The 9,697-nt window shown below is 44.2% G+C and overlaps 1 protein-coding gene across 1 annotated transcript; it reads left to right on the top strand.

Annotated features, from left to right (window-relative positions):
- Positions 1 to 1,643: 1,643 nt before the first annotated feature.
- On the top strand, positions 1,644 to 7,516 carry inhbab (inhibin subunit beta Ab; the record flags this gene model as incomplete). Its single annotated transcript, XM_083667333.1, has 2 exons — positions 1,644 to 2,124; positions 6,702 to 7,516. 2 exons carry the CDS (start codon positions 1,644 to 1,646, stop codon positions 7,514 to 7,516), a joined length of 1,296 nt encoding a protein of 431 aa, XP_083523459.1.
- Positions 7,517 to 9,697: the final 2,181 nt, after the last annotated feature.

The following is a 9,697-nucleotide window of genomic DNA, read 5'->3' as shown; positions in this document are numbered from 1 at the left end:
GTTGACTTTAAGAAGCCATATCATCATTACAGTCGCAAAACAGGAATTCAGGTATACACATAGTCAAAACATCTTTTTTTTTTCATTCAAAACTGGAAAAAAAAATTTGCCAGTGGTTTCAGACGGATCCTGATAACTCAGCACACACCTAATCTCAACCAAATTGTAGAATAGTAAATACTATGGCATTGTACTGTAAGATATGTTTGCCCACTATACTGTATAACATGAGTTTATGAAGAACCACAAGGCATTGACTCTCAAATGTACAGAAATTCCCAAAACGATTAAAATCAGTTGTTCGTTGGTTGGTTAATTACATTATCATCATCAGCTCTTGGTGATGTCATGCTGAGTCATGAGTCTGGCTAACTGTAGCAAGTCCTCTCTCTCTGCTTGGTGCCAAAGTAAGAGTCTCAGCTGCACTCTTTGTGTGTGTGTGTGTGTGTGTGTGTGCTCGCGAGTGCACGAGTGCACGTCTGTGTGTGAAAATGTAACTGAGGGGGATCATAAGTGTGTGTGTACGTCTGTGTGTGGTATGAATGAATCAGGGAGATTCGATGCGCACGCATGCTGCCTCTTCCTCCTCCTCCTCTGTCGTGATGCGCTGTTGTCAGGAAACTCCACCACTGTGCTCAAGTCATCTTGCACTAATGCTAGACGCTAGATGGGCAGCAAAAGAGAGGCAGAGAAACAGAAACGAGAAAGAGAGTAACAGAAATGAACTCTGGTGGATTGACTCTTGTGTGAATCTAATGTGTGACTTGCAGGGGGAGTAAGATAAAACAAGAAAAGCTGAAAAAGTTGGTGACTCAGACATAGTAATGGAGGGGTAGAGAGGGAGGGATAAAGGAGGGAGGGAGGTATAATTACAGTGAGAGGGAAAGGAGAGAGTGTTGGGAGAGAGAGAGAGAGAGAGAGAGAAAGGGAGAGAGACAGAGCTCTTTAACCCTGCCCACTTCTACCAAACCATTCAACACAGTGAGCACTCTGAGTCTTCTGCTGAGCAGTTGCACATCAGCAGGGACACCACTGCAGTACAGTAGTGCTCTCTTTCAACTTTTTTTTTTACCAGGACTAGACAAAAGCGGGAGAAGAGAGACCAGAAATTAATTTCACTTCATCAACTGGGCAAGACAAGACACCTGCTTTATAATCCCAAGAGGGGTGGTTAAAAGGCTTGTGAGGTACCAAGACTGGAGAAGTGTTTTTACTTTTGAAGAGTCAGACTTATGCTGCCACATAACCTGCACACCTCCACAACTTCTGGCTCTCTACCCCGCAACGCCTCTCAGAGAAGGATTGTACTTTTTCCAACTTACAAAAAAACTCTGCACCTGTTCTTCTGCTCCCATATGAGTACAATGTTTTGTCATCACAACATTGTGCTTTGTCTGTAAGAACACCTCAACACTCAGCAGTTTGGTGAGGTAAGGAGAGGAGAGGAGAGTTCCTGTGCACTGGTTCTCTGTCGTCACGGGCTGTTGTGGGTGCCGCTGTCCTCTTCTCACCCTTCTTTAGTGTTGTTCTGCGTGTGTGCGCGTGTGTGTGCGTGCGTGAGTGTGAGAGTGTGTGAGTGTGTGAGTGTGTGAGTGTGTGAGTGTGTGAGAGATAGTGTGTGTGTCCTCATCCTCTGGCCCAGGATGCCCTCGCTTGCTATTTTGGCTGGGGTGTTGGTGCTGCTCACCGGAGTCCGGACAGGATGCGGCTCCCCGACTCTGGCGGGGCCAGTGGCGGGAGACGGGGCTACGCAGGCACTGGAGCAGGGGCAAGGATCGGAGGGTGAGACCCAGGCCACCCCCTGTCCGTCCTGTGTGCTGGCTCAAATGAAAAGGGACTCACCGGCTTCCTTTCCCAGCTCTGGGTCAGATCCTAGTTCGGCGGAGGAACAGAGCGATATGGTGGAGGCGGTGAAGAGGCACATCCTGAACATGCTGCACCTGAGCGCACGGCCCAACGTCACTCACCCGGTGCCCCGTGCTGCCTTGCTCAATGCCATCAAGAAGCTCCATGTGGGGCGGGTGGGTGAGGACGGGAGCGTGGAGATCCAGGAGGGGCAGGGACCCGGGGAGGGGGCCCTGCCACCCGAGCCGCCCTCTGAGATCATCACCTTCGCAGAGCCAGGTGAGACTGCAACTTAGTGTGTGTGTGTGTGTGTGTGTGTGTCTTTGTCCATCGATATCTGTGTCTCTGAATTTCTTTGTGTGTGTGTAGTGTGTCTTTCTTAATCTTCAAGTTGGCAGCCTTTTTCTCCATTTAATCATTCCCTTCTCTGATTAATTTCGCACATTTACTACCCACACATGTTGAGTTCCCCACGCTCAAAACAAGTGTTGACTGCTGCTTTTCATCAGATGATTTTAGTGTGTACCTGTGAGGCATTGCAACCTCAGCTGCTGGAGGGCACGTAATGATTTGGAACTGTACAGAATAGTAAACTATGGGATGTGCCGAACTAATGCTCTGAATAGTATAACCAGTATGTGTGTGTGTATGTGTGTGTGTGAGTATAAGTGTTACGGTATGCATTTGTGTGTGTGCGTGTGCTCAAACAATGGCAACTCGTCTAGGCATCTAAGCAAATAATATGTATTTCTCAGCTGGGGGGCTAACCCATTTAAACAGGGTAGTGAATCGTATTCTTTCTGGGAAACACTCAATGGGGGAGACCATAATTGCTCGTGCCTACTCTGAATGATGAAGCAGAGACCTGTTGACTCAACGGGAGAACAAGGGGCTGCTCAGTGGGACAAGCGAGGCGATTGGTTGTCCGCCCCTGTGACTCCCAGGCATCTGATGACCTCCCGCTGCTTGAGAGAATCACACAGTAATTGTGTGTATAAAAAAGCCTAGGCGAGGGGCTGTGGGTTCCTATGCAGGGAATTTGTTGGGTACAATTGTTTGGTAGACTGGGGCAATCAGCCTCTAAGCTATTGTTCGTCTCCCGAAACAAGAGAAAACGATGTTTGGTGGAATTACATAGTTTGTAGAGTTTTCTTATTTGAGAGTAAATTAAGTGTCTAATTGGTATTTCCTCAACCAGGTGCCTCCAGTCAAGTATAGTGTACATGGTACAAATCTGCGGTCACATTGTGGCCCAAGTGTAGAAATTGTAGTGTAAAATATGCAAAATAAAAATACGTTGAGGTTGTCAGTAGGAAACAATGGTACACCTAGTTCTCTTGGGGTCAATGTAACTGGGGTATCTAATGGGGTGACAGTAATCTGCTCCAAATTCATGAAGTGGGAGTGATGTTTTTATCATTTTTCCTAACCTCACAGATGACATTACTGCAGAGACCTTCAGACAATCCTGCTGTCATCACAGACAGAATATGAACTCATGGTGTGGGAATAATGTTAGATATAGAGATAGAGCAAGAATGTGAGACTGTATCCCTCAGAGAAGTAGCAGAGAAGTAGCAATGACACATGTTCCACAGCTGTGTCTTCACTCTGGCAGGCCAGGAAACTCTACTGTACTGTAGTTTACTGTATGTGTTCAGTTACTGGAGGGCACTGAAAGTGTAAGTAGGCAATTGGTTTCATTTCATGCTTTGCTTTGCATCAAATCATTTAGGGGGAAGTCAAGGGGTAACGTGAGGTCTTTGACGTTTTTTTGAAACGTATATTATATCCATATTATATGTGGATGATGTATAATTTGTGGCCTGGCTATGCCTTCTGTATTGCCCCTAAGATACAATATGTTTTATTGAATTTAAGCAAATGGAATTACAACACCATCTTACCCCTTGCAAAAGATACATTAGCAATGTTAAAATCCAACAGACAGCATGTATACTCTCATGCACTGCAGCCACCCAACAAGGGCCTCTCTCTCCTGATTGTGGGAGCTGAGGCCCATTGTGTACCGCGGAGGAGCAGAACAAGCGTGTGACAAATGCATCCTTTCCCGGCTTGTTTGCTTACATAAATGTGCATAATGGATTCATGCTATAAATAGCCAGCCTTTTGAATGAAACCTTCGATAAAAAAAAGGCCCCTCAAAGACTCGCCGAAATTAGGGGGGCGTTAACGATGTGCCGGGGGAGGAGGAGATGGGCGGGGGGGTCGCCAAGCTGGGAGCCCAACATACCCACAGGGCTCCTGGCCGTGCATAATCACTTCATTCATCCAAATATGGGCCCCAATAATTACTTTGGGCTGTGTGGAGGCTATAAGTGGCAGTGGGTGAGGGGGGGGGGGGCGGAGTTGAGAGAGAGAGAGAGAGAGAGAGAGAGAGAGAGAGAGAGAGGTGGAAGAGAGTAAGGAGGGAAAGACACAGAGAAAGAGATAGAGAGTAGGCGCCTGCCAACTCTCACAGCAATGGGTGCTGCTGTTCTCTGAATGAAGTCAGGAACTAATAACACAACATCGTTAATGACATTCCTGCAGCCGTGGTGGGTCTCTCCCCAGCGGAGGACTCTGGGAAGATGCCTTTCTTTTTTTAGAGCTACTCTGATATCTAGCCGAATATATTTAGAGGATGAAGCGCCTCACTTTCAAGCTATTGTATTGCTGTTTTGTTTTGACAAAGAAAGAGAGATAGGGAGAGGGAAGGCAAAAGCATGTTTGGAGGCATTGGCTGAGGGTTATGCTTTTTTGTACTTGAATGCCCATATTATATTTTGTTACAATTATGGCTAAATAACTGAATTCTAATGTAATCCCATTGTAAAACTACCATCCAAGTTTGAAAACTCAAATTTTTTGAAAAACTCAAACTCAAACAAGGTGAAAACTCAACCACTCTCATAGGACATCCTCTTCCAAATTGGCAGAACTTCAATTCAGACATAAGTCCATCTTCATGCTGAGCACAAGTCTTGCATGCAAATTCCCTAAATGGTCATAAAGTATTGCAGATTAAGCTTAATTCCCTGCTAAAGATAGAACCTGTTTTCCATTTCCTAGAAAGTCCCAGAGCCAATGCATTCCAGCAGTAGCCTACTTACAAGAGTAGCTTCTGGACATTAAACCAATAATACATAAACAGTCATCACATTTTATAGGGCTTAATAGGAGTGTGTATTTGTTTATACGCTGATACCATTCCATCCTAGTACTACAGATCCTCAGGTGTCTTTTGAACTACTGTAACCTCGTCCCTAGGCTACTGGCACAGCGCATATAAGCCTGGAATAACAACGACACAAACCTGGCCTTAGTGGGAGTGAATTACTGAGTGAAGTATTTGTTATTATTTAATTTCAGTAAATCACACAGCTGTGAAGCGTAGCTCCGAATCAGAAACGTGTGGTATGCAAGCATGGGTGGAGTCTTTCTATTGGCTTAATGAAGGTGACCACGTTTGACGCATTGGTCCACCAGACCTTTTGCGCATTTGGCAGAAGTGTCTGATAGGAGGCTAATCAAAGTACTAGAAGGTCATATTTAAAATGATGGGGGAATTCTATACCTGGACACTATTGAATTGAAGCTGGCGAGAGGCGTCCGTTACGTGACTAGTAGCACAAGTGACCTTTGGCTCAAGTGCAGCATGGTGACAGCAGTAAAGCCCCTCTTGAGGCTCTCAGCCACTCCAGGACTGTGGCATGTAGGTGGCCAGTGCAAACAACAACCACAACAACAACAACAACCCACAACCACCCTCTTGATCCAGAGGACTTTGAAGACTAAGAGAAGGCACTTTAAAGCCACCTTAGAAAAGTATTGTGGGTCAAAATAAAATGTCATACATGTAATGACTTGAAAATGAGTATGAGATAACAAAAGGATTGTTTTAAAAGACCCACAACACCCCCCTTCACTGCTCATTGCTTTCCAAAGTAAACAAATCTCACAGACTCGGAAAGACAAGACCAAACCCACCTAATCAGAAATGACAGACCTTGAACAAATAGAGCCTTGTGCAAAGAGAGTGTGTCTGTGAATAGACTGGACTGCCGTCAATAACATGCATTATCCCCCTCTTATAGCCCAAAGCTCCATTTTTTTAATTAGCAGTTAGCATTTGAATTAAGGCACACAATTTACTTTGAATTATGGGTTGGATTTAAACGGTGTGGTTCATATGACTTATATATTATATGAATAAATACAAATTATGTGTAACTTTGGAGAGTCTTTATTACTCATGATTGCCCCCAACTAAATATATTGTATTGGTATTAGATTTGAGTAAATACCACTAAGGCTCTGATTTCCCAGGTCAAAAGGAGTGATGGGTATTGGGTATGGCGAGTGACCGTAATCTGTAGGTGCATAAAAGGTCCGTTTTCTGCTTGAAGTGTTAAATCGCAGTTAAACATTGGCTTAGTTGGAAGGACAGACTGTTGTCTTTGAACCATTGAAGAAAGACTGTGTTGTAAGTTCTGCTTGTGTTTCACCAGTTGTCAATGTGTTTTGTCATATGAGAAGCCAAGGTCAAAGGCAATGTCATGATTTGTCAGGGGATGATTATGTTCTTTCAAAAACTTTTTATTGGGCAAGTTTAGAGGGATGAAAGGGACATTTAAAACAGGGTATGACAGTTATGACCCACAGTGGTGATTGACATAAATGGAATACAGTTTGTAATAGTTAAATAAATAATTGTGTTACATAAAGACAAAATAAAATATCTGCAGAAAAACAACCAAAAAAAACAGTATTATGCAGACTTAATAAGCGTTACCGACAATATTTACAGTGTGAAATGAAGTAAAACTCAACCCTTTTCCTTTCCCATCCATTAGGGGACTCTTCAACCATGGTGACCTTTGACATATCCAAGGAGGGCAATGAGTTTTCGGTGGTGGAGCAGGCCAACGTGTGGATCTTCCTAAAGCTGGCCAAAGGCAGCCGCAGCAAGGGCAAGGTGACCATCCAGCTCCTGCAGCGTCGCCACCAGAAGGGCCTCAGCTTGGGCGCCAACACTGTCCAAGAGGAGGAGGAGCCTGTGGCGGAGAAGACAGTGGACACACGGCGCAGCGGCTGGCACACCCTTCCCGTGTCTCGGAGCATCCAGGCACTCCTTGACGACGGCGGCAGCGTCCTCAACCTACGGGTGTTCTGCCCCCTGTGTGCTGAGTCCGGTGCCACGCCCATCCTGGTCCCGGCAGACGGGGAGCGGGGCAAGGAGAGGGACCAGTCCCACCGGCCCTTTCTCATGGTGGTCCTCCGGCCCAGCGAGGAACACCCCCACCGGCGCAGCAAGCGGGGGCTGGAGTGCGATGGCAAGATCCGCATTTGCTGCAAGCGACAGTTCTATGTCAACTTCAAGGACATCGGCTGGAACGACTGGATCATCGCGCCGTCGGGCTACCATGCTAACTACTGCGAGGGCGACTGCCCCAGCCACGTGGCGAGCATCACAGGCTCCTCCCTCTCCTTCCACTCCACTGTGATCAATCACTACCGCATGCGGGGCTACAGCCCCTTCCAGAACATTAAGTCCTGCTGCGTGCCCACGCGGCTACGGGCCATGTCCATGCTCTACTACAACGAGGAGCAGAAGATCATCAAAAAGGACATCCAGAATATGATCGTGGAGGAGTGCGGGTGCTCATAAGAGATGCTGACGTAATAAATAATAAACACTTGTATGTAATACTGGTCGCTTTGGCACAGATGGAATGATGGACGATCGGTGTTGCCATTTTTTCCTTTAAAAAACAACTTTTTTGGAGTCTTTTAGACCTTGTTGATTGACAGGATTTTTGTTTTGTTGGAGTATCCAATGGGTATCATAAAATCAGAACAGTCTCTGCAGCACTTTCAAATATAAAAGACATAATATATTTTTGTTAAAGGGAGAGCGAGAGTGGGACGACTTATTGCTGTTTCTGCGCAATGTGATTCCTGCTTTGCACTGCAATGAAAATGGGGCTGAGTTGAAAAATCAACAACTATGCAACTGCTCAAGTATTACCATGTGATGTCTTTTTTCCATGTTTCTATATATGTTTTGTTTCCTAATTGTACAAGGAAGACTTTTATACGTTCTTTGTTTGAAAGTTCAAATGTACATGTGTTGTTGTTGAGGGATACTTGAAAGAAATAGGTTTGACCAGCTACTAGAGCCAAACGTCAAACGCATCATATTGACATTCTTATTCTTATTCTTATTACTATTATTATTATTGTTGTTGTTTTGTACATAAACTATAATGAATGTTGAAATTTGCACTATACCAACATTCTTTGCTTAGCTTTGTCACAGCTACAGAGAAGCTGCATTAACAGATGCCACCAGACACATATGAACATATAAACATTTATACAGCTACAGACATATTCTCTCATACAAAGTAACGCCAAAGATAGTAGTGGCACCACTAGCTTTCAATGTGAGCAATTTATCAGAAGGACATCTCTATTGAATTTCCTAACATCTAGTAATGACAAAGAAAAATATACTTTGACCAACATATGAAAATACTTCAAGAGAAACAGGGATCTTTTCCCTTTGTGAAATTAACTTGGGATGCTTCTATTGTTAGATGCATCTTTCGCTACAGTTGTGTCATTATTAATGATTTCTGTCATTATGAGACAAAGCATGTAGACATCAGTAAATGTGGCTGGAATTGGTTTAAAGGGCAGAACAAAAGACACTGAAATGACATGTTTGGACATCTTTGCGTACTCTTGAGTTACTGAAAATAAGGTGTTATATTGCTTTGATTTACAAATCAGAACTGTGGTTGTGGACGTGTTTTTATATAATTTATTTGGCAGCAATCTTTGCTTCATAATTAAAAACAATGAGTTGTATGTTTTCTATCTTGTGTTTCATTTCAGTTCTGTGACATGATATTATCTGCTTTAAATGTGCTATGAACACATTGTTGAGAAAGTGAACAAAAATACACTTCTATTCCAGTGAAAATACTCACATTTGAGGACATTTCCACGTATGTATACTGATGTGACCACTGAGCATCATACAGTGTAATCTGGTATTGTACCAGTGGAGGCTGGTGGAGGTAGAAATTAGAGGACGGGCTCATTGTAATGCATGGTATGGAACACGTGTTTGATACCATTCCCTATTCCATTCCATGCATTACAATGAGCCCGTCCTCTGATTTCTACCTCCACCATTCTCCCCTGTATTGTACATGTCTGGAAAAAGGCAATCATATACAACTGGCTGTGTTGGTAAAGGAGGAAGTAGACCAGCTGTGGAGTCAATGATGTGTTTCCTGTTCCATGTGCTGCATTTGTGAACACCGGCTGCTCCTGAGGTGAACAACGACAGCATGTCTGGAGAAGGCATCTGGATGGAAACCAAGGACTCTACTGTAGCAAACATTCTCCTATCCATAGGGGAAAATAGGACCTTACATATTAAAGATAAATGTAAAATCTGTAGAGGACGTGATGTGAGGTTGAAACATCAGTCCTGAACCTATATTTTTTGACTGAGAGTGGTTACATTTCTCCATCCCTCAGCTGTTTACCCCCAAAAAAGTGACCGCTTTGTTGTTCTTTTAATCACAGATTGTCCCTTTAAGACTATTGAGATGCACCTTGAGTGAGTGACAATCCTTCACTGATTAGACTAGTCCTGCTACAAGGTTAGATATCTACATTGAGCTACAGCTGAGAGGGCCTTGCCTGATAGAGTAAACACAGCAAGCTAACATTCCATAGGCTCAAGGGCAAGAGACTCAAATTATCACTGATGCCCTACTTGAAGAAGTCAAGGAGGAATGATTGGAGCGATTCCACAAACGGGCCTTGTCAA

Source organism: Argentina silus, assembly GCF_951799395.1.
Source record: "Argentina silus genome assembly, chromosome: 1".
NCBI lineage: Eukaryota > Metazoa > Chordata > Actinopteri > Argentiniformes > Argentinidae > Argentina > Argentina silus.
Note: the sequence above shows the minus strand (reverse complement) of the source record. Positions and strands in the feature narration are given on the sequence as shown.